The sequence below is a fragment of the Panthera onca genome, chromosome B2 (genome assembly GCF_046562875.1).
Source record: "Panthera onca isolate mPanOnc1 chromosome B2, mPanOnc1 haplotype 2, whole genome shotgun sequence".
Classification (NCBI taxonomy): Eukaryota; Metazoa; Chordata; class Mammalia; order Carnivora; family Felidae; genus Panthera; species Panthera onca.
Window position 1 is genome coordinate 129,315,404 of NC_138343.1, and position 25,526 is coordinate 129,340,929.

General features: G+C 41.8%; 2 protein-coding genes across 2 annotated transcripts in view; one reads left to right on the top strand and one right to left on the bottom strand.

Moving 5' to 3' along the window:
• Positions 1 to 12,535: 12,535 nt before the first annotated feature.
• On the bottom strand, positions 12,536 to 15,253 carry LOC145715515 (uncharacterized). Its single transcript, XM_081795800.1, has 3 exons — positions 14,860 to 15,253; positions 14,352 to 14,754; positions 12,536 to 13,934 (listed from the first exon to the last, which is right to left on the bottom strand). Exons 1-3 carry the CDS (start codon positions 15,251 to 15,253, stop codon positions 13,643 to 13,645), a joined length of 1,089 nt encoding a protein of 362 aa, XP_081651926.1. The 3' UTR covers positions 12,536 to 13,642.
• The window catches only part of UTRN (utrophin), a 569,571-nt gene continuing 558,672 nt past the window's right edge, over positions 14,628 to 25,526 (top strand). Inside the window, exons 1-2 of the mRNA XM_078447413.2 lie at positions 14,628 to 14,725; positions 20,784 to 20,843. The gene's annotated coding sequence lies outside the window, so the exon portion shown is untranslated. The remainder of the gene's footprint in view (positions 14,726 to 20,783; positions 20,844 to 25,526) is intronic.

A 25,526-nucleotide genomic window follows, 5' to 3' on the forward strand; every position in this document is an offset into this window, starting at 1 on the left:
AGGCCCCAGCTGCTTCTTTAGCCTCACCTTCTCACCCTTCATTATATCCACTCTCTTCTCCAGCTCTGACTGTTCCTGCGGGCTGTTTCTCTGCCTGGACCACTTCCCAGGACTTGCCCCCTGTGTAAGTGTGATGCTCTGAGAAACTGACTCCAGGGAGGGATTACACATGCGAAACTTTTATATGGGGAAATGTGTTAGAGAGGAACAGAGAAAATCACTCCTGTCTCGGCGTCCCTGCAGTACTTAGTCATGGAGCAGGCAGAGGGGCTCTGCAGAAATGGATGGTTTTCAGTGCCCATCCCTCATTATGCTGGTGTGCTCACAGAGGGGCATTCTTCTGGCCAATGTTCTCCCTCTCTTCACCAAGCAGCCTGTGCTTCCTCTGCTAGACTGCTTTTTGATTTTTTTTTAAGTTTATTTATATATTTTGAAGAAGAGAAAGAGAGTGAGCCAGAGAGGGGCAGAGAGAGAGAGGGAGAGAGAGAATTCCCAAGGAGGCTCCTCACTGTCAGCACAGAGCCCAATGTGGGACTGGATCTCATGAACCATGAGATCACTACCTGAGCTGAAACCAAGAGCTGGATGCTTAACCAACTGAGCCATCCAGGAGCCCCTGCTTTTTGATTTTTAAGAGCAGACCATGTCATCTTATTTGTGTTTTGATCTTAGTGTTTTGCATAGTATCTGGCTTCGTAGGTATTCAAATGCTTGTAGCTTGAATGCAGAAATAGAAATATTCAGAATTTGCTTTCTGTTACGAATGAATTTGTGTCTACTTTTAAAAACCGCATTTAGGGGCGCCTGGGTGGCTCAGTCGGTTAAGCGTCTGACTTTGGCTCAGGTCACGATCTCGCGGTCCGTGAGTTCGAGCCCTGCGTCAGGCTCTGGGCTGATGGCTCGGAGCCTGGAGCCTGCTTCCGATTCTGTGTCTCCCTCTCTCTCTGCCCCTCCCCCGTTCATGCTCTGTGTCTCTCTGTCCCAAAAATAAATAAACGTTAAAAAAAAAAACCTGCATTTATTTTATAGCATAAAGCCCAATATCTAGTCCCCCCTGCCCACAGTGCTGGGAGCAAGGTGCTGGGCCCACTGTGGGGGCACAGTGTCCTCGGAGTAAGGGTAGGACTTGGTGGGAAGGGGGAGGCAACGGGATTGGAAAAAAACTACATGGGAGGAAGCAGATCATCCAAGATAATGGTCAATCTGAAAGGGCTGCGCAGAGAGAGAATGAAGGTCTGAGTCACAGGGAGCGAAGGCAGCGGGATGGATGGCAAACTGTGCCCAGGATTGAATATTTTGAGGCAGAGCCTTATTCAAGGTACAGATTCTGGCTGGATGCAAAGAAGCTTGTAAAAGTAAGTTTTCTTTGGAAGGCATTATTTTCTTTTTATTCTTTCAGCCATAGAAAACAAACAGTATTTTTTAAATTTTGTGACAAAATGTATTGGCTCGAGTTTCACCCGTACACCTTCCTCTCCACTGTGGTTTCTAGTAGGGTAATTGAAACAAAATACCTAGTTCCTGATTCCTGGTCATTGAAGGCTGTTTCAGGGTGATGGCTTTGGTCATCAGCCCTGAACTGTCCTCAGCCACTGAATCTCTCTATATATGAGGATACCTTGAAATGGCTCAGTCCATTCTAAGTATTTTAGGAGACATACATACAGACTCCTTAGGGATCTATAATGCTTATCCAGTACAAAAAATGTTCAACTACGCGTACATTGTGAAAGAAATAACTGTGAGCCTCTCCTTTCCCTGCAGAGTTGAAGAGCGAGAAGAGACTGCAATGACCCTAAACTACCCTTCCTTTTATCCGCGAGCTCGGCCAGGCTGCAAGGCCCCCACTCTGCCCTTGCTGAAGCAGACCTCGCAGATCTAGGCCTGCGGTTGCGAGGCTGAGGTGCCTTCCAGCCGACAGCCGCTGGTGCTCGAGCTCTTTCCAAATACAGTTGGGGACCAATCAAGAAGAGAGCCTCCAGGGGTAGAGAGGATATACAAGGAATGCCACCCCTAGATAAAAGGAAATTATTTAACCACCATGTGACAAAGAGAGGAATTTCTCTTGCCGCTAGGAATGTTCAACTGGCTCATTCTTTGGCCCTGCCCTGCGGTTTACCCTGGTCTAACGCACCCTTAAAAGGGCAGCGATGAGGTAACAGCGTTTCTCTTGGTAATCTTCATCTCATTTTGTAATCCGGTTCATGGAAGAAACCTGTCAAACAAGAAGTGTGACTCAGGGGCAGATGTTAAAACATGCACTCCTCCAGGAGAGAGTAAAAACTGTCTGGGAAATGAAAGTGCCTGTTCTCTTAATGTTACAAACTCATCACGAGGGAAACTTCTTGTGTTTGACACCCTGCATTGGCCGTGATCAATATTGGACAGCGTGCTGCAAAGGGTTCTCTCATTTCCACAAAGCTTAATTAGCAAAAGTTGCCTCTCTTCACACCATGAAGAGTTTCAGTGCTGCACAAAAATGGACTGGCTGAACACACTGGACGTTGGGAATGTGGTGATGAGCAACCTTTTCCTCCTTGATAAGAAAACAAGAGGCTTACCGGACATATTTTTGGAAGGAATAATCTAGTAGTGTGAATGAGTTTTACATTTAAAATAAAAAGAAAGGGAGAAAGGATGACCTCTGTCTAGATGGAAGGTCGGTCAGAAAGCAAGTTAACCCTGGACATCCAGAAGGGCAGAATGGAATTAGCGGACATGTCAGAAGGGGACCAAAAGTTAGACGGGGGAGGCTGCAAATACTAAAAGTAGACTTTCCTGTGAACTAACCTAATTCACTTTCACCGATGTGCTAACAAAGAGAAATTCTGCATCAAGGACTTGCTTGGCTGGCAGTGGTTAAAACTGGAGGTTGGTAGGCTTTCCTTTTTTTCCTCTGTGTATGCCTGGTGAGTATATCATGGTAAAATTGTGTATTATGATACCCTCTAATATAATTTGTTTGGGCTTAACTTCAGTGTGATAAATGGGATGAAAATTTCAGAAATTTGTCTTAACACCTAAAAGTCTTTGCAGATTTCTGATAATTCAAAGCCTTTATATTCATTTGCATATTAATTTCTTTTCCTGTTCCTTTTTTCTTTTTTACAAAAAGCCCATTCTCAGGGCGCCTGGGCAGCTCAGTCGCTTAAGCGTCCGACTTCGGCTCAGGTCTTGCAGTCCGTGAGTTCGAGCCCCGCATCGGGCTCTGTGCTGACAGCTCAGAGCCTGGAGCCTGCTTCCAATTCTGTGTCTCCCTCTCTCTCTGCCCCCTGCCCTGCTCACACTCTGTCTCTGTCTCTCAAAAAGTGAATAAACGTTAACAAAAAATAAAAATAAAAAAATAAAATAAAATGAAAAGCCCATTCTCACAGTTTGATAGAATAAAAGTGCCAACCCTGTCTTCATCTTACTCTTGCATTATTCTTTAACAAAAAATAAAACAGAAGGATACTATTAAAGCCATTTAGCCTATTGTTTCTTCGTTTGGTCTACTATTTTACTCAGAAGAAACATTGAAACATATATTTCCATTTTCAAAACTTTTACAAAGTCTCTCTCTCTTTTTTTTTTTAAAGATTATGTCTTTTCTTTTAAGTTTTATTTATTTGTTTTGAGAGAGACAGAGTGAGCAGGGGGGGAGGGGGAGGGGAGGGGCAGTGAGGGAGGGAGACAGAGAATCCCAAGCACTGTCAGTGCAGACCCCGCTGTGGGGCTTGAACTCACCAAACATGAGATCGTTACCTGAGCCAAAAGCAAGAGTCAGACACTTAGCCGACCGAGCCACCCAGGCGCCCCCAAATTTTCACAAAGTCTTAAAGTCGATACTTGTGGTTTATGCCTCAGATGAAAACTCATGGAATTAAAGGTACATCACGTAGCAACTGAACAACTGAGTTACCTCTTTCAACTGTATTGCAGAAATGAAAGGGAAAATTCATGCATTTAGATTTATATTACCAACCCCTTTGATTTCTTTGACAAGAGAAAGAGGCAACAATTTGCCCAAGGCCACACACCCCATGTGGGCTGCTTGACGGTACTGGCCTTCTCCACCCCTGCACCTGCCCACCACACAGCTCTAATAAATCATCCCTGTAGTTAAGGCAACTGAGGAAAAGGGAGAGGGAAGTTATTGCTCCCCAGTGCCTGGTAGCACAAAAACACAGTTACCTCGTATGTCTCAGGATACTGGGTCAGCTGAGTTAGCCCACACGCTGACATGTGAAATGGCCAAGAATTCTGCCCTTGAGTCTGTCTTCTCTGTACATTCTTTGGGGGCTGTCTCATCCATCCCAAGGTTTTGCTATCTTATGGTAATAATTTCCAGACCTTCTGGAGAGAAGACTGACCACCGGTGGCTACAGCAGCTCCCTTTAATTTGTCTAACAAGGAGCAAGTGCACAGGTTCAGCCTGACCCAAGGGACCCCAGTGCTGTTGGCGTGAGTAGGCAACTCCTCCGCCCCCCGCACCACCCCCCCAGCAGCTGGCGCCCAAGCTAGACTCTTATTCTCTTGCTTGCCAGACCGCTCTCATTCTCACCTTTGAAAAGTATTGTGTGTGTGTGTGTGTGTGTGTGTGTGTGTGTGCAGTAGGGCTCGGCTCATACTGTATCCGATGCATCCTGCAGACTACACTATGGGGTGGTGCAAGAGGACAGGGGCATCTTCGTGGGGCCCTACCTTTGCCCGCAAGTCCATCCTGCACCACGTGACCCTGGGACATTTGCCAAAGCCATTCACTCAATAATCTGTACCGTTAGTCTAGACCTGTCACCTGAGCTCCAGATTTTAATATCTTATTGTCTACTTGCCCTCTCTTCGTGGATATCCCACGGGTTCCTCAGACTCTGCCTTCTGTTCTTCTTCCCGTGGGCCTTCTTCAGCTAATGGGATCGTTATCCTCCCAGATCCAGAGGCAAACATCAGAATCACCTTCACTGTTCACAACCCAGTGAAATGAAATTTAAATTGTTGCCAGTACTAAGAAGAGGAGAAAAGAGAGATTAGTATTTGTGGGCTATTTTGTGGTTAGTGTAATCCAAAATGTGCACCGGATACTTGAGGCATGGTGTTAAAGCTGCTACAATTTCCTGTCTGGACTTTCTTAATTGACCCAGCAAGAAAGTGTTTCGCATATCAGGAACTGTTTCTTTGATTTACATTTTTTTAAAGTTTATTTATTTAATTTTTGGAGAGAGAGAGCAAAAGAGGGGCAGAGAGAGTAGAGATTCCCAAGCAGGCTCGATGCCATCAGCACCGAGCCTGTCACAGGGTTCAGTCTCATGAACTCTAAGATCATGACCTAAGCCCAAATCAAGAGTTGAAAGCTTAACCGACTCATCCACCCAGACATCCCTAGATTTTTATTTACATTTAAACTGGTATAATTTCTCATATTAATGTGGTTGATCATTCAGTAAATATCTATCAGGTGCAGAGCTGATATTAATTATTTTGGTTTGAACTTTCACACATATTTCTTTAAATATGTCAGCTACTCAGGATAGCTTCTGCAGGCCTGGTGCCCCAGTATCATGTTTCTGTTTTTGTTTTTTTTTTTTAATAAGTTTATTTACTTAATTTTGAGAGAAAGAGTGCAGAAGAGGGGTAGAGGGGCAAGAGAAAGAGAATCCCAAGCAGTCTCCACACTGTCAGCACAGAGCCCAACGTAGGGCTCGAATTTATTAACCGTGAAATCATGCCTGGAGCTGAAATCAAGAGTGGGACACTTAACTGACTGAGCGACACAGCCCCCCTCCCCCCAGCACCATCTTTAATGGCTCCTTCTTTCATTTTCACAAGTGTCTGGGTTTGGATGATAAATTATATGGTCACCCAACACATATGTTATGTATACTTCGGATGTACCGTTGTTTAACATTTTCTAAGCTTGTTCTGCCCTGTAATATCTAACCAATCTAGTCTGAGCCCTCATCCTGAGCGGCTGCTGGAAGACCCTGCCTTTTGTAAGATTGTCCCTCTCCTTGATGTGAAGCCCATGGAGACTGAGGATGTGTCCTTTCTTTCTTCACTGCCTCTTCTTGAGGCCATATTTCTTACTAGCCAAAAACGCAAAGTAAAATAAATATTCCTAAGGACAGTAAAAAATTTGAAGTAAAATAACACAAGAAAGAGAGAAAAATAAATGAAAATGTCAAAATTAAAATATAAGGGTTAAAATACAAATGTAATTAAAACAATCTGTTAGAAGATCCAATGATCACATTTAATTACAAAACAAAAATGAGAAGCTACAATATGTAAAGTAAAATAAAAATATGAACACAGCTGTAAAAACAATTCTCAACTAAACTAGAAATAAGTATAAATTCTAAAGGACGTAAAAATAATAATATTTTTAAAAGGAAATATAAAATAAAGACACTGGAAGGCAAACAAGATAGAGGCTGAACACGTAAAGAATGAAGAACTAAACTAGGAATGGGGACATTAGATAAAATGAATTAAATGAGGTAACACATGTAAAGCGCTTCTCATAATGACATGAGGTTGAGACATCACTCCCTAAAACAAAATTTGTCTCTAATAATAAAGTTGGAAAACAAAAGATGAGGTGCAAAAGAGGAGAGGGAGTAAAGAGCCCCACTGAAAGCAAGATACGAGTCTTTGGCAAAATTCCCCCAGAGACTTCTCAGTAGTTGACTTCCGGTTCACTGGGAAATAGGAGGTACAGCCAACACAAGCTCCTTTCCCCCTGCTCCTTGTGCCATGTTCCCTGTCAACTCACATGTCTTTGTGGTAACTTTGACCCAGAGCTGTCCGAAAAGCCTCACCACAAACAATTTTGGGAGAGAGTCAATTTTGGGGTTGACTTCACACCTGCACAGCCAGTCTGTTCTTTGGAATCCAGAAGAATAGCAGGCTTAGGTATCTAAAACTGTTCAGAAAGTATTTGGTAATCCCCAATGTAAGCAAACAGATGGCTTTTCATTCTTACCTTTAGATGAGAAAAATATCCTAGTGCTGATGGTGTTTAGTGATAACATTTTATGATCACTAATTTAAATAATAATGAAAATCTCTATTTCTTAATAATCTTTTTTTTTAAATTTTTTTCAACGTTTTTTATTTATTTTTGAGACAGAGAGAGGCAGAGCATGAACGGGGGAGGGGCAGAGAGAGAGGGAGGCACAGAATCAGAAGCAGGCTCCAGGCTCTGAGCCATCAGCCCAGAGCCCGACGCGGGGCTCAAACTCACGGACCGCGAGATGGTGACCTGAGCGGAAGTCGGACACTCAACCGACTGAGCCACCCAGGCGCCCCTCTATTTCTTAATAATCTAATTGAGACAAAGAATGGGTTTAAAAGTAAACTGGATGTTGAAGCATCTAACTCAAATTAAAGGGTATTAGGACAATGGTATGTAATCAAAACGGTTTGGCACTGGCACAAAAACAGACACATAGATCAGTGGAACAGAATAAAAAGCCCAGAAATAAACCCATGAATATTTGGTCAATTAATCTATGACAAAGGAGGCAAGAGTAGGCAATGGGAAAAAGACAGTCTGTTCAACAAATAGTGCTGGTAAAGCTGGACAACTACATGCAAAAGACTAAAACTGAACCACTTTCTCACACCACACACAAAAAGTAAACTCAAAATGGATTAAAGGTCCAAATGTGAGACCTGAATTTATAAAACTCCTAGAAGAAAACATAGGCTATCATTTCTCTGACATTGGCCGTGGAGACACTTTTCTAGATGTCTTCTCGGGCAGGGAAACCAAAGCAAAATTCAACTATCGTGACTATACCAAAATTAAAAGCCTTTGCATAGTGAAGGAAACCACCAACAAAATGACAAGGCAATCTGCTGAATGGGAGAAGATATTTGCAAATGACATATTCAATAAGGGGTTAATATCCAAAATATATAAAGAACGTCTACAACTTAATGCCAAATAACTCAAATAATCTAATGAAGAATGAGCAGAAGAACTGAATAGACATTTTTCCAAAGAAAACATAAAAATGGTCAACAGATGCATGAAAAGTTGCTCAATATCACTAGTCATCAGAGAAATGCAAATCCAAATCACAATGACATATCCCTTCACACCTGTCAGAATGGCCAAAATCAAGAAGATAATAAATGAAGTGTCGGCAAGGATGTGAAGAAAAAGGAACTCTTGTGTGCTGTTGGTGGGAATGTAAACTGGTACAGCCACTGTGGAAAACAGTTTAGAGCTTCCTCAAAAAATTAAAAATAGAATTTCCATAGGCTCCAGTAATTCTACTACTGGGTATTTACCCAAAGAATATGAAAACACTAATTTGAAAAGATACATGCACCCCTATGTTTATTGCAGCATGATTTACAATAGCCAGGATATAGAAGCAACCCATAGATGAATGGATAAAGATGGAGTATACATACAATGCAATATTGCTCAGCCATAAAAGAGAATGAGATCTTGCCACAACAGCATGGATGGATCTAGAGGTATAATGCTAAAGGAAGGAAGTCAGAGAAAGATAAATACTGTATGATTTCACTTATATGTGGCATTTAAGAAACAAAACAAATGAACAAAGAAATTTAAAAAGAGACAAACAAAAAAGCAGATTCTTAAATACGGAGGACTAACTGGTAGCTGCCAGAGGGGTGGTGGATGGGGGAACAGGTGGAATAGATGAAAGAGATTAAGAGTACACCTATCATGATGAGCACTGAGTAACGTATAGAATTGTTGACTCATTATTCAGCTAATATCACTGCATGTTAATTATACTTCAATAAAACATGAAATAAGAGAAAAGAAAATAAAAGAAATAAAAGGAAAAAAAAAGAATGTGTTTAGAAGTAACCTGGAGGGGTGCCTGAGTGGCTCAGTCAGTTAAGCATTTGACTCGGTTTTGGCTCTGGTCATACCTCATGGTTCATGGGATCAAGCCCTATGTTGGGCTCTGTGCTGAGTGTGCAGCTTGGGATTCTCCCTCTCCCTCTCTCTGCCCCTCCCCCACACTGTCTTTCAAAATAAATTAATAAACTTGAAAAAAAGAAGAAGTAACCTGGACGTTGAAGCATTCAACTGATGTCGAAATAAAAGGGTGTTAGCATGATGCTAGGAAGTGAGAGATTTCTGGTAAAGTCAAAGTAAAGATTCTATTAAGGACGACACACCTTAGGAGAAGGCAGCTGTAGGTTCCCACACAATTAATTTATACACCTTTTTAAATACAGGAATACAGCAAGTACACCCTCAGGAGAACGACTTACTTAAGAGAAAGAGGTAGATGAAAAGAAATCAAGCCGATGGTGGGGAATCAATTGAGGAAGCGACTTCCAGGGAAAGTGGAGCCCTTCATCCATCCCACACATACTGTGTGAACCTTCAGGGATGCTTTGGCAGAAACCCTACTGTGATAAAGGAGACTCTAAAACCCTAGCCTGCCTCAGATTACACAATTCAGGTGTGCATTCAAGGAGAAGTTGGGGTGAGGCTCCAGAATTTGCATTTCCAACAAGTTCCCAGGTGGTTCTGACTCTCTGAGAACCACTGGCTTATATTTAAAGACATGTTAATTTTCTTGTATAAGAAGCGGATTTCTGGTTGGCTGTGGCTCATAAGGTCTTTAAGGGCAAGGTCGCTTTCTAATTTGTCCCTCTGACATCTTTGGGCATTAGCTGCTTATCCCTAGGCTTGTCTCCTCATGGTCACAGAGTGGCTACCACAGCCCCAATAATTTCACCTTCACACCATCTCATTGAAGGCACAGAGGCAAAGGGAAGAAATCGCACAAGTTTTCACTTCCCAACCTTCGTGTTTTTTTATCCAGAAAGAGCATCTTTTTCAGAACTCCCAAGCAACTTTTCTTATCTCTCATTGGCCAGAACTGGATCACTTACCCACTCTCCCCTCACCCTGTTCCAGATTCATTCTTGGTGTAATGGATGACAAATAATAATTTGACAAATAATAATTGACAAATAATAATTTGTCCCCTGGGATGGGGGCAATGTCTACTTTGCCTGAATTCAAAATGGTAATGGCTGTTCAAAAAGTAGCAAATATTGACTACCATACCACAGGAGCCTATCTCCGGCCAATCACACTGCTAGATATTTTGCATATATTAATTCACTGAATTCTCACATTTCTCTGAAGTAGACATTATTATTCTCATTTTACAGGTGAGGAAACTAAGACTTGATGAGGTTAAGTATTTTGCCTACATAGCTAAGAAAAAATTAGAATTTGAACTAGGTCTATTGATTCCACAGTCTAAACAGTACCTTTACGTTATGATGTCCTGCTAACTCTTGTTTTATCTAAGACTCAGATAAATTGTTGCTGTCATAATGACAACACTTGCTTATGGACAAAAAAAAAAGCTATTTTATATTCTGCTTACTATATAGAATATATGTGTAGTATATTTCATGAGATTTGAGGCAAAAATTTAAATGTATGAGTACTTAGAAAATCCTGGGGACGCCTGGGTGGCTCAGTTGGTTAAGCGTCTGACTTCAGCTCAGGTCATGGTCTCAGGGCTCCTGAGTTCAAGCCCTGCATCGGGCTCCTGTGCTGACACCTCAGAGCCTGGAACCTTCTTCAGATTCTGTATCTCCCTCTCTCTCTGCCCCTCCTCTGCTCCCACTCTGTCTCTCTCTCTCTCTCTCTCTCTCTCAAAAATAAATAAACATTAAAAAAAAAAAAAAACAGAAAATCTTGTCACCAAGAATAATCTATTCCTAAAAACATACCTTAGTTTTCATTATAATAAACAAGATCAGACAGGGTGAGAAGGATGCTTTTAAAGTCTAATTTGGAACTTCCCAAATTTTGTACACTCATGTTTGCAAGTAAGTCTAACTTATACTCACTCATTTCACTTTACAATTATATGTGCGGTGGGAAGGGAGGAGTTATGTGGAGCCATGGAGGAGAATAAGGCAGATAAAAGCAGCTTGGGAAAGGCAGGAGAGAGACAGAAAATGGCTTAGCATCGTCAAAGGACAAGGGGTCCCAACTTAGTATGACTGGGATTTCAAAGGTTGTGGAAAGGGGTTTTAACTTCAACTTTTACAATGTGAGTCTGTTTTGGGCATGATATCTTCATTCTGAAAAGAGAAATAGAAAGAGAGAAGTAAGAGTAGAAGCCACATGTCAGGACTCTGGGGAAAAGGGAAAGTAAATGGGTGCCCTTGGCAAGTACGGGTGATCCCATGCAAGAGGTTAAGAACAAATGGGAAAAGGAACTCCAACTGCAGTGTTTGCATAGGGGTCAGCAAGATTATTCTTTTACAATATCTATGTAAAAACAAAATATATGCTCATGAATACGTCATCAAAGCCAGAAAAACTAACTTTGGGTAGTCTATTAGACATCTATACCTGCATAAAAATAACATAAAACGTAGCTGCTGAAAGCAATAAATATTTATTATATTACATAGTTTCCAAGGGTCAGGAAATGAGGGCTTGGCTGGTGGTTCTGGTTCAGGGTCTCTCATAAAGTTGTAGTCAAGATGTTGGCAGGACTGCAGTTATCGAAAGGTTCGACTGGGTGGGGGGTATCCATTTCCAAGCTCACTCGTGTGGGACTTCAGTACCTTGCTGGCTGCTGCCTTTCAAAGGGCGGCTCATGACACGACAGCTGGTTTCCTCCAAAGGGACTGATCCAAGAGAAAGAAACCAAGACAACGGCAGCAGTGACTTTTGATGACCTAGTCTCTGAGGTTGCATATAAAACCTCTTCTGTTTTATTCTATTTGTTAGAAATGAGTCGGTAGATTCAGCCCACACTGAAAGGGAAGGGACTTAAGCTCCATCTCTTGAAGGGAGGAGTGTTGAAACATTTGTGAACGTTATTTTTGAACATCAAAAAACACGTAAAGAATATCATGGCATAAATAAACACATGCACAGTGAAACATTTGCCCATAAGAAGTATGTCAAATGCAATTTCCTGAACATGAAGCCACTTCAGTGTTGCAAAATTTGCCTTAATATTGTCACTTGCTCTCTAATATTCAGTTATTACAGACATCACTGCACAGTGCTTTTCACATTTTGTTCCAACGCTCAAGTGGGTATTTGTCATGCCTTGCAGATGCCAGCATCTTTTGAACACCCTTCTCATGTTTGGGGAATTTCCTCCATTTTAAGACTTGCTTCCTAAGGTAGAAGCTAGAACTTTCCTTCTTAACCTCCCTTGTGGCTAGGATTTGGGGACTGGAACTTGTCCTCTACCCAGAGAGCCCCATGTAGGATGTCAATTTGGCAAAGGGGCAGCACAGCCCAGAATCTAGTTTCCAGTAAGGGGGTAGGAAAGGACTTCAATGATGGACTCACACCTTGGGCTCCTCATCTCGGGATTCTGCTTTCTTGTGTTGGCTTTATTCCCAGACAGCCTATCTCTGTGTAGTGCTCCTAGTGCTTGATAACAGTATTCCAGTTTATTAGTCTCAGGCTTTTTATTAACTATTTATTAACTATTAACTATTTTTATTAACTATTAATTATTAACTATTAACTATTCATTAAAAGAAAAAAAACCCACACTTAAACAGTAACATTTTTATTCTGCCCATAGATTTTGTGAGTCAGAAATTGGGAAAGGATACAGTAGGGATAGCTTGTTCCTGCTCCACGATCTCAGTGCTTAGCTGGGAAGATTCAATGGCAAGGTCACTTGATGGTTAGGTGCTGGAATCAACTGAAGGCTCGCTCGCTTCTATTTGCAGCAATTAATATTGACCGTTGGTTGGGGCTGTTGGCTGGAAAAACTACATGTGGCTACTTGGGCTTTGTCACAGTATGGTGGCTGGGTTCCCAGAGCAAGCATCGTAAGAGAACAAGGTGAATGACCTCAGAAGTCACATAGCATCTGTCTGCCACAGACACAAGGCTTCCCTGATTTAGCGAGGAAGAACACAGACTCCGTGTATTGATGGTACGGGTGTCAAAATCACAGTGGAGGAAGATAAAATAACACGTGGGATGGGAGGTACTGTCGTGGTCCTCTTTGGAAAAATACCTACCGTGTGTCCCACCGCAGACTGAAATTTTCTCTTCTCCAATAGCTCTGAGTGATCTGTAACTCTGACTAGACTAACTTGTGTTCCAGGCCCATCCTTAAACAGTGGCCACAGAAATTTAATACAGTCTTGAGGCTGCAGAAGAGGCACTGCTGAGGGGTACCCTGTAATGAAAACAGTTCAGAATGGTTTTATACTAGAGGTCATTGGGAGGCTAAGTCTGGGGTTGAATGAAAACATCATTCAGATAGTATACTGCCATGTTCCAGAAGATCGTGGAGGATTTGATGGCTAGATTGGTGGTAAGAAAGCTCTGTAATGCCCTTGAGGTGCAGGCTGTAAGTCTAGGAGGCCTCTTCCATTGGAGTGAGTTTGTAACTGGGCCTCTCAACTTGAAAATGGTGATACAAACGCTTGCCATATAGAGTTGTTTTTGTTTTTTGTTTTAAATCAAACTAGATAATATATGTAAAGAGCTTAGAGCAATGCCAAGGGTTATGTGGCAAAGTGCGGAGGGGGCAGTTCCACCAGTCGTTACCCTCAGGGCCTCTCAGGGGCAGTCAGGGTTCTCGACTGGGACTCAGAGGCTGGGGGAGAGCCTCCCCAGGTCACGGCAATGTCCCCGGGGGGCTCACGGGAATTCCAGGAGGTAGCAGGACAATGCGTTTCTCACAATGTGACCTAGCCGGTGAAGAGCCAGTCGGTGAGGTCCCACACAGGTGAGTCTGCGCAGTCTCCAGGCTGATAGGAGTTCTCGGGCAAAGACAGCTGCCTGCACTGCAGGAGCAAGGGCGTGGCTGCCAGACGGTCCTCGGTTCCCAGGCTCCCGAGCCGTGGCTCTGTGGTAGTTTCGAGGTCCTGGGGTGGCTCGGGGAATGCAATGGCCGTCCTGGTAAAGGAAGTGAGAGGACAAGCCGAATCTCCTGTGCACAGAACGAAGGGAGAGCAGTGAACAGTGAAGAGAACGCAAACTTCCAAGCGCACGGGTGGGTCGTGGGAACAGAGGGAGGGCCCTCAGAGGCGCAGCGGCCGTGGTGCCGGCAGCCAGCGGGGAGGGCCGCTTGTGCCACACTCCCCGCCTGTGGTACAGACACAAATTTCTACAAAACTTCCTTCCTGTGTGACTTGTTAAGAAGAAACGCGGCCCACAAGCACAGGGGTCCGAGAACTCTGCTGCTGCCCGTGCAACTCATTCCTTGAAGTTTATTCACTTTGGAATAAAACGAACGAAACCCCACCCTGTGGGCTCCGTCCCTGCCCCGCCAGGCCCCCGCGCCTCCAAAATGTGCTCCTGGGAAACCAGAAGTTTACTAGTGTGTTTGTTTCCCGCGCCCGCGCACCTCGAAACCGAAAGCACCACTGGCTGGGCCCGAGTCCTGCTCGGAGCTACCAGCCGAGCGTCCCCGCCGCCAGCGCGCCGAACTCGGATGCAGTTGCCTTCCCTGCCGCGCCGGGCCGGGGGCAACAGTGAGCTGCGGCGGCGGGAAACCGAGGCCCTGGCGGGGAGGTCGCTCCAGCTCGGGGTGGGAAAACCGGGAAAACAGCGGCAAAGTCTCCTCAGAAACTCTTCCGGGAGGGTTCGAGGACGGTGGAATACGGCTTGTAGGAAGAGTGAAATGCAGACCGTTCGCCTGTACCAGGATGGCCGAGTGGTTAAGGCGTTGGACTTAAGATCCAATGGACAATGTCCGCGTGGGTTCGAACCCCACTCCTGGTAGATGTTTGCTTTTACGGTTTTTTTAACTTAAAAATTTTATTTCTGTTTAAAGTATACATTTCACTGAGCACACCACGCCTGGGGCCCAAGAATTCTGTCTTCTGGCTGGGAGAGACGCACCCTTCTCCCACCTCCCTCCGACTCGCATAACGCTCGGCGTCGCTTCCCGCGGGCGGAAGACGACTTCGCGCGCGGGGTGGGCGGGGGCTGGGCGGGAGCGCGGGCGGGGGCCGGAGGGCGTCTCCCCGGCCGGGGCTGCGCGGCGTCAGAGGCTCGCGGGGCCGAGGCGGGTTCGGGACTCGGCTGCGGAGCGGGCCCCGCTTCCCCGCTGCGGAGCCGGGGCCGGCCGGGCGGGGCCAGCGCCTCCGATGGGAGAGCACCGTTAGCCCCCTCCGCCGAAAAGTCAAGGCTAAACCACCTTTTTCCGTTTCGCCAAAATGAATTGTGTGCGCACAACTCTTCCATTAGCTCCTTGAAGGCGGAGACAGTGGGCACCCCAGCTCTAAAATGGACTCTAGCTTGCATCCGCCTTAGAATTTTAAAATACCAATGGCATGGTCTCGTTGTTTTCTTCCTTCCTTTTTTTTTTTTTTTCAAGACTTTTTAAAATAATCTCAAACCTAGATTTGAAGTAAATTAGATTAAAGTAATCTAAAACCTAGAGGAAAAAGTTGCAACTACAGTGCAAAGAACACTTAAAAAAAAAAAATCATTGGTTAGTAAGATACCGACTAGATGCTCCAATACAACCATTAAAATAAGGAAATTAATATTGATAATTTACTACATCTAGTCCCTGAACCTCTTTCAGTCAACAGTTGGCGTGTATAGTAAATTCTCCTGTTCAGAGTAATGTACTGAATTTACTTGTCACACCCCCTTAGGCTTCTTGAATCTGTAACAATTTCTCAGTGTCTCCCGACTGCCATGATCTTGACACTTGTGAAGATGACAGGCCAATCACTGTGGAGAATGTCCCTTTGTCAGCTTGGGTTTGTCGGATTAGATTCAGGTTGTGCTTCTGTAGCAAGAGTATGGCGGAAGTGATGCGGTGTTCACACTCCCATCAGGGGGGGAGTGATTTTGATGTGTCCTGTTAACTGAACTGAATTCACTTGATTAAGCCTCTCTGCCAACTTTCACCACTATAAATTCACTCTTTCCCCCTTTGTAATTAATATATATTTGGGGGAAATGTTTTGAAGCTATAAAAATATCCTCTTACTCATCAAACTTTCCATTTGATTCAGTTATTTCTGGAATCATAAGTAATGTAAGTATGCACTTATGGTGCATACTATTTTAATAAATGGTTGCAATCCATTCTATATTTGTTCAATGATCAGTGTCCCAGATTTGGCCAGTGGAAATCCATCGGAGCTGACCTTTAACATGTCTGCATCATTCTTTAGCACTTGCATCCTTCCTGGTCCAAGATATCCCATGCTTACCTTCTATTTTCTGTGACCCAGCCCCAGAGTCAGCCCTTTTCAAAAGATCCCTGATTCCCTTTTCCCAGGAGAAAAGTCATTAGAAACCAAGATCTTAGTGCTAGACAAGCTCATTGTTTTGATGTGTTACTGTTCCCAGGCCCTCTGAGTGGACAGAATTAGGAAGTATGTGTGTATACACATCTATATTTGTCTATTTACAGCCAGGAGTTTATACTAATACCTCCAATTCTGATGCAACATTACAGATTTTGTTTTAGTTTTTCTATCCATATTTGTAATTCCCTAAACTTGCCACCTGCCAAAGTAAAATTTACCTTGCTTGAGCCTATCAACAGCTTTAGATTGAATTGTTCAAGAAGGGAAGGAAAGAGGAAAAGAGTGTCTAAGTAGTTTAGAAATGAGCATCCTGCCAGCATCTGAGAACTGGCTATAAACCAGTCACTGTTAGACACCTGGGATGTGCAGATAAATAACTCAGCATCTGTCTCAAGGAGCTCAGTTAGTGAGAGAGATTTTAATGAATCATGCTTATAATGAGAAAACATGAATTATGTCCGAGATGCTAAAGGAGCAGTGTGGGAAGCCCTAACTCTTTACCAGAAGAGTCAGCTTTAGTTGGGAACTGAAGGAAGAGAAGTAGGGCTCTGGGAGGGGAAGGAGAGAGGTGCAGATGGGGTAAGCCATCTTGAAACCCTGCTAAGTATGGTCTCTGCAGTTCACTGAAGGATTCGAAACAAGAAGCAACCGATTAGTGTTGCCTTTGGAAGTATCTCTATCAACATGGAAACTCTTCGTCCATCTATATAGGTTTGGGAGAGGGGGGCATATTGAATTGGAAGGAAATATTTTTGGGTGAAAATTATTTAATTCAGGCAATAGCCAGGTCAGCTGAACTCAGTCTACCTCTTTCTTCCACCATAAAGGACAAGCAAGAGATAAACTGTATTGATTTGAAACTTTTCCAGCCTGAACATAAGGACCTGTGCTTATTTAAGTGCTTGTATTACGATGTTCAAGCACAGATATAGAACACTACTGGCAAGAATAGGCAAAAAGCAGTGTGGAGTTTACTTTGTTTCTTTAAAACTATATTGTAGATCAGGCTTCTAGTTTGTATTAACCAGTTACTGTGCATTAGCTGAGATGGTAGAAAACTCGTGAATATTCTTCTATGAGACTGCTGATATTCTGCCAGATTACTCTGAGATGCCACAAAGATGGATGAAAGGATGTTGAAAGACTGCTGGTCTAGAAACAAGAGAATCTATCAGATAGATCCTAGCGCACTGCACAAGTTTTCTACTGATGAGTTGTATGGCCTACTTAGCCATAATCTTCACATGCCAATTTAGATGGAATCTTTTGCTTTACTATTTTCTTCTCTACAAAATGTTTTATCACTGGTTTTCTCTGATTAGCAGGATTCTCTAACTGAATTTAAAGTTTTGTTTTAATGTTTATTTATTTATTTATTTTGAGGGGGTGGGGAGGAGCTGTGGGAAAGGGAGAAAGAGAATCCCAAGCAGGCTCCGCGCTGAGCACAGAGCCGGACTCGGGGCTCAATCTCATGAAACGTGAGATCATGGACTGAGCCGAAATCATCAGACACGTAACCACCTGAGCCACCCAGGCGCCCCACTAACTGAATTTTGATTTAATGCAGCAAACATTGAGAATGCGATCCGATTTATAAAAGTTCAAATCGTGTGGTGACTCAGTAGAAAGAATCGGGGCTTTGGGGTAAGACAGGTTTGCCAATTTTCTTAGGGTACTAGTCTCCCTTTTCTCATTCAAAATTGGGAAGATAATATTTACCCCCACTGGGTAGTTGTAAGGCTGAATTAACTATAATAATGGCTTATTAATTATAATAATCATAAGTATTATTAATAATATTACTAATGTTAGTTAATATTGTTCTCATAATATTGCCTTCTCACAAAAGTAGGTGTTTCACATCTCTCAGTTGTCTTCCCTTTTCTGAAGCCATCCACTGTGGGAGGTACAGAAGAACTACATTGTGCAAGTTGGAAGGAGTCTTACCTTGCATGGGAAGACCACTTTACAATTTTTCAAAAACACTTTTACATTCACAATCTCCTTTGACAGACAAGATCATACAAGACTCATTGTACCTAGGTGGTAGATACAATTATACACCAGCTTCTTCAACAGATGTAAAAAAGTAATGTTTTCTTTCACTCAAAATTACACATATAGAGCCAGAGAACATCAGTAGCTCTTAAAAATTGAAATCCTGTCTTACAATGTAGCAGAATCTTTACTTTCCTTTGAAACATAGCCTTGTTATATTAGACTCTTTTTTTTTAATTCTTAAAAGATTTTGAATTTAAATTTGAACAATTTGTAGGTTTACCACCACTAAGCCTAGACTGATTTTCCAATAATTATTTTAATAATAAGAAATTAAGTCATTACTTAATTTGGGTTATAAATTAAGGGTATGGATTTGTAAGCATTCTCTTTATTGGTTTGAACTAGTTGTAACTTATTCAAAACTGATTATTTCCTTTTGGGCTTAACACAGAACTCTGTGGAAGACTGTTGCCAATATATTTAAACAGTGACACCTACTGGTTAATTTGAGGCACATTTATGTGTTAAATTCTGTCTGCCTTATAGGGACTATAAAATCCTGATAAATTGTTGTTCATAGTCACTGTGTTTAGGAGCACATTAAGGCTATGTCTAATCCAGCCAGTATTCTGACTTTCTTTTTTCTCTTTCAATCATTGATAATAAATCTTCCACTGAAAAGATTCGCGAATCACTGACACAATTTGCATGAGCCATTCATTATTTTCATTGTGTGAATATGGCCTTTATCTCATCATATCCATCATATTTAGTTCAATATAATATTTATTTTCAAACTCAGAAACTATGAAGTTGAAGAGGAATAAAGATTTGGGTTGGCCACTAACTTTAAAACACAGAAGTCATGCCCAATTTGAGAAATCCTGAACAAGAAGCTTTCTTTGTCCTTAGTACCAAGTTGGAATTTGGAGATCTTGATTATTCCTTTTGTGTCACATTTTGCTTTTAGATACAATTGCAGCTAATTAATGAACAAGTTGAATGCACATTTGCTAATTGTTCGGATGAGATAACTGACAATGCCTTGAATTTTCATGAGCTTGTTCCGTTACAAAGATGCCATGTAAGAGTCAGAGAACATAATTCCAGGTTCTCTGTATCTTCGCTACTGCTGGATAGAAGGCCATTATGACCCACATGGTCCATTTGTGAACTACCTGGTTTCATTTTCATCTAAATAGATTTTGATGTCTCTGAACCACTTATCGGAATGCTGAGCAGAGAGGCAGTGATTGTACCGGATCCTTACTGAAGCACAAACTGTGCCTAACAGTGTAGTTCTAGCACGTTGGATGCACTATATAAATGCCCATGAAAGAAACAACCAACCTTGAAACCCACTGGAGTATATTTCACTGTTCATCTATTAATTGTACACATGTTAACTCTCAGGATATGTGTTTTATTTTTTTAAACTAATTAATTAATTAATTAATTTTTTAATTTGCATCCAAGTTAGTTAGCATACCATACAACAATGATTTCAGGAGTAGATTCCTTCATGCCCCTTACCCATTTAGCCCATCTTCCCTCCCACAACCCCCCCCCCCACCCAAGCAACCCTTTGTTTGTTCTCTGTATTTAAGAGTCTTTTATGTTTGTTCCCCTCCCTGTTTTTATATTATTTTTGCTTCCCTTCCCTTATGTTCATCTGTTTTGTATCTTAAATTCCTCATATGAGTGAAGTCATATATTTGTCTTTCTCTGACTAATTTCACTTAGCATAATACCCTCTAGTTCCATCCATGTAGTTGCAAATGGCAAGATTTCATTCTTTTGATGTGTATATATATATATATATATATATATATATATATATATACACACACATACATACATGACTGCATACACACACACACACACACACACACACACACATGACAGCTTCTTTATCCATTCATCAGTCAATGAACATTTGTGCTCTTTCCATACTTTAACTATTGTTGATAGTGCTGCTATAAACTTGGGGGTGCATGTGCCCCTTTGAAACAGCACACCTGTATAGGATATGTGTTTTAAAATGTACCCAGGATTTGTTTTAATCAAGTATGGTTAGACACACAGGAATGACTGACATAAAGGAATGACTGACATAAAGGAATAATTTTTGATACTCACAAATCCCTAGAAACAAGAGCCACGGCCTGCCATATAGGTAGGTCAAGAAGCAGAAGAAACAAGGGAAAGCATGGGCAAAAACCTTTATTGTGGTTTTCACAGGAAGGCATTCATGAGGCAGGGTAAGCAGGCTTAGGGTTGGCTAGTTTGAATAATTTGAGCAGGCTCTGAAGTTGTAGGAGCTATTCTGAGTTATATGAGGTCTCTAGGAATTAGCTAACCCTGGGAGAGGCAGTTCCTCCATGATCAGCAAGGTCCCAGATGCCACAATGTCAGAAATAACAGAAAATAGGACAATACAGTTAATTTAGTATGGGTTCGGGCATTCTCACATCTCCTTTCTTCTCGTTCTCCTTCTTTTGCAGCTGAGGTCAATCTTATCTGATTAGAAGAATCAGGATCCAGAAGCCCAAAGAGGCAAACATGTAAGTAGTTTTTGAGTCATTTCCATCTGAGTGTGGCTATACAACATACTTGTGCAAATCATATCTCAAATTTATCTTTGGGTTTATGTTGTCTTTTCAGCCATCTTATTCATGAGTAAGACTCAGTGTTACTGAAAAAGGTAGCTTTTTAAATTGCATTGAAAAGAGGAATCATTAAGTTGAATATCTGTCTCAGTTCTACAATCTACTTTGTACATACACCCAGAAGTATGTGTATTTGTGAAATACACAGCATAGGTCTAAGAGGCAACACAGAGGCAACTCAGAACTGTGAATAGAAGTCAGCCAGTCCAAATTTCAATCCCAGCTCCAACCCTGATTAGCAATGTGACTTTGGAGTGGTTATTTAGCTTCTCCAAGTCTTTTGTTTTCTCATCTATAAAATGGGGGTGATAATAGAAATACCTATCAAATGATGTCCTGCGAGAGTTATATGTACCGTTGACAAAGTGCTTAGAAATTGCCTGGCATTTGGATGATTGATAGATTAAACTATTGCTATGCTTTAGTGATTCTTGCAAAGTGTGCTTATGGATTGACTACAAGACCAGTTTTGCTACAACGGTAAAAGTTGTTCATGGAATTGATTCTGTTAGATACACATTGTATTTGCCATAGCAATTGTAGCCAAGGAAGATCATTAGCAAATGATACAATTTTTAAAAGACATGAAATTTGGGAGAGGGGCATAGAGGCATAGATTGCATTTTTCAGATTTGTTCATTAAACTTTTTTTCCTTTTAAAAGTCTTTAAATGCCTAGCTTTCCATCATCAGTAATCTTTTCTTAAACAAAACGAGTAGATCCTTGAATAATTTTTATGTTCAAAAAATAGCACTGAGTTCTAAACTCTAACTTTTCAAATTCACGATAAGTGAGCTTATTGTTTTCTCCTGGGTGTTACACCCACTGGGTTAGTCACAAACAGCTATATTAAGGATGTTGTTCACATTTTTTAAACGCTAGCCTTCTGGCCCACCCAGTCCTGCTTCAATTTTAAATGCAACCTGACTTAACTTTTTTTTTTTTTAATTTCACATAAAGAAAAAATAAAGACTCCTATTACTTGGAAGATGTTTAGAACAATACATAATGCCATACTTTTAAGTGTGGCAAAGTGCTTCATACCGTGTAGATGGGCCTTGGAGTCTGTGATTATGTAGAAGGGTCCTTTTACTATGACTCAGTGCAATGCCTAATTCTATTAGTGCACTACAAAGAACAACATGTAGAAAGATACATGGAACCAAAATGAAATTTTAAAGTGGCCTAATGAGTTGAAATGACCTCAGTTATATGCTAATTGAATCAATTAGTCAACTTCTTGAATGCTGATTTTATTCTCCTTTGAGGAATCCTCAGAACCAAAGTATGAAGGGGATGAACTTGGGTAATTCTAGATGGAAAACCTCCATGGATAGATCTGGAGTAAAGAGAATGTTTCCCACTGGGTTTTTCCTGTTCTGCTTCTACATCTCTGCATCATAAGCCAGTCTAATGCCTGCTTAGAGAACACGCAACCACTGCTGCCTTTTACCCATGTTTTCAAAGTGTCTAGGAAAGTCTCAGAGAGAAACACCAGCACTGAAACGTGGGCAATCTCTAGTTCCAACTGAACAATTCATTCATTCATTCATTCATTCATTCATCCATCTATTCATTCAGTATTTTTTAAGTGACTGAAATGAGCAATGCTATGCTGGTTGCTCAGATACAGCAACAAATAAGAAAAACAAACAACTAATCATAATGTTAATACTTTACAGTTGTAGTTCTCTTCTGGAAGTGTGGGGCATGGTTTGGAGCAGGGGAGAAGCAGAGGCCTTTCACAGAACAGATAGAATGTGAATGGACAGCGGCCATCTGCCCATCACCAGGGGAGAGACTGGACTCAGCACACAGAAAGAGAAAGGGAGAGAAAGAGGGAGAAACGGAGGGAAAGGAAGGGGAGGAGAAGAAGGAAGAAAGAAAGAGGAATAGAGAGAGAGAGAGAACTCAAGACCTCACCCAGATCCCGGGAGCCAGTTGTTCTGGAATCAGCTCCCCCCTTGTATTTCCAAGTTAAGACAGTAAATTCCTCTTTTGTGTGTGGCTTCTTATCTGAAGCTAAAGGAGTCCTGTCCTCAATAACATGGCCTTGGTTAGTATTGGTAGAAAGTTGAGTATCTTCTTGAATATCAAAGGAGTTAAAAAAAATTGTTATATTCCAGAAGGGGAACAAGTGATGGCTTCATGAGCTTTAATCATGGGCTTGTTGAATGTTAGAGTTGGAAGGGATTTACTTACACAAAGCTTCCAATAAAGCAGAAGTAACCCACTGACCACTCCTGGCAGAGGCGAACTTGTCTCTAAGCTAGTGGTCATTAATGGGGATAGCACTTCCCTTGGGAAGCACTCTGGAAGAATGTGGGGCACTTTGGGCTTGCCATAATAATTTGGAGGGTGGTTATTGCCATTAAAGAGGGGCCTGGGATGCTGGGCATGCTGCAGTGTATGGGAGTCCCACATAATAAAGAATTATCCTTCATCCTGCAAGAGTTTAGATTGTCCAGCAGGATATTCCCATAGGTTAAAAGCCTGTTTGTCTAAACCCACAGCCTAACTGCATTTTCTCGTGTTAAACACAAAATATTTTTGCAAGCTTTCAGTATGCAGTGAATTTTCCAAGTACACAATTCCCATGTAGATCAAGGAAAAATTGGACTTCATTTTATTCAGAATTTCATCAAGAGCTAGTTTCCATGTTAGAAAACTCACGTCACTCACAGCTGCAGCACTATTTGAGTATTTGGTATTTGACTCACTAGTTCAACACACCTGCATCAGCATACATTTGTTGCTGTGGTATTCCTGACGATTCGATGGGCTCCGTATTCTCTGGTCATGCTCTAGCACTTACATATTGAGCTATCCTGTAGAACCAGATGTCTTCAACCTTCTCACTCATCAAGCTGGGCCTTTCATCCAACTCTGGCTCATTTGTTCTTTTGCTGAGATAGGCACAGCCTGCCTGCTCGTGCCTCTTCTTGAAACATCTGCTTCCCACATTCTCCTGAGGCCAAGTGGGCAGGATTACATCACCCCCGCCTCCCTGCATCAGCTCACCCAGCCAGGGCTGGGTACCTGACTCAACAGGGCCAATTACGTTCTCTCCCAACAATTTGCAGGCCTACATAGGGCCATTTTCTGCTATGTCCACAGAGAAGCATGGCAATCCCATGTGCAGAGAGAGAAAAAGGATGAAGCAAATGCAGGGAAAAGCAGAGATGAGTGGCCATGTGGCCAGAGAGTGAAAAAGGCTCCAGTGAGCAGCTGCTTTGGCTCCCCCGGTGCATTTCCTAATGCAAGTTTGACTTCAGGAAGCCTGGCTGAGAGCTCTTCTGCTTGTTTTGTAATCGAATGATTCCTGACACAGAAGGCTGCCTTTCACCTGGCCCTATCGATGCACCAACAATTCAAGACCTAAGAGTCAAGTAGAGTGAGCCTTGAGCTACTCTAAGGTTTCAATTTCTCCTCTAACACTTTGCTAGTTCATATGTCTCATTTGAACTTATGTAATTGATTCTTTAAAACTTTTATTTGAAAGTATTTAAGGCACAATAGATTATATTACAAAAAATGAAATTATTTAAGGCTTTCTGAAAGCTGCAGAAACAGTGCCTCCTTCACTCAGATTCCCCCAAATCTTAACATTTTACCCCATTTGTTTCAGCTTTTTCCCATTCTCATTCTCTTTAATTCTCTGAATCATTTGAAAGTAAGTTGTAGATATGATGCCCATGACTCCTCCATGTTTCCCAAAATAAAAGGATCCTCTCCTATATTATTACAGTATAATTATCAAAATTAGGATGCTGATATTAATATAATATTACCACCCAATAAACACATCCCATTCAAATTTTGTTGATTTCTTCAATAGGATCCTTGATAGGATCCTTGATAGGATTTCTTCAATAGGATCCTTTCCTTTTTGCTTCGTGTCTCTGGTGGAGCCTCTTCAATCTAGATAATTCCTCAGTCTTTTTTTGACCTCTGTGACCTTGACTCTTTTGAAGGGACAGACCAGTTATTTTGTTAGGATTCTCCCCAACTTATATTTGTCTTCTATTTCCTCCTGATTAGATCCCAGTGGTTAACTTTTGACAGGAATGCCATGAACGTGATGCCATGTTTTTAGTACATTGTATCAGGACGCACATGATGTCAATTTGTCCTATTTCTGCTGATACTGACTTTCACAACTCAGATAAAATGATGTTGGACAGGTTTCCCCACTGTAAAGTTAATTACTAAGTGTTTTGTACTTCCACCCACTAGTATTAACCTCCCTTGATGATTTTGGTCTGAAACAATTATTACTATGATTTTTGCCAAATGGTGATTTTTTTCTATGTCCATCATTCTTTCCTCATTTCTTAGGTTAGCCATCTACTGTAAGGTAGACTTTTCTCTTCTTCCTCACATATTAATTCAATTGCTCAATATAAGCACACGGAGTCCTATTTTATTCAATTGGTTATAACCCATACAATCACTAAAATTTGGCTGTTCAAATTGTCCCACATTTGGCCAGTGGAACCCCTTTCAAGCCGGTCATTTCTTCTCTCGGACTCTCTCCGTGCGTACCAGCCAAGTGGGTCTTATCCACTTCCTCTGGTC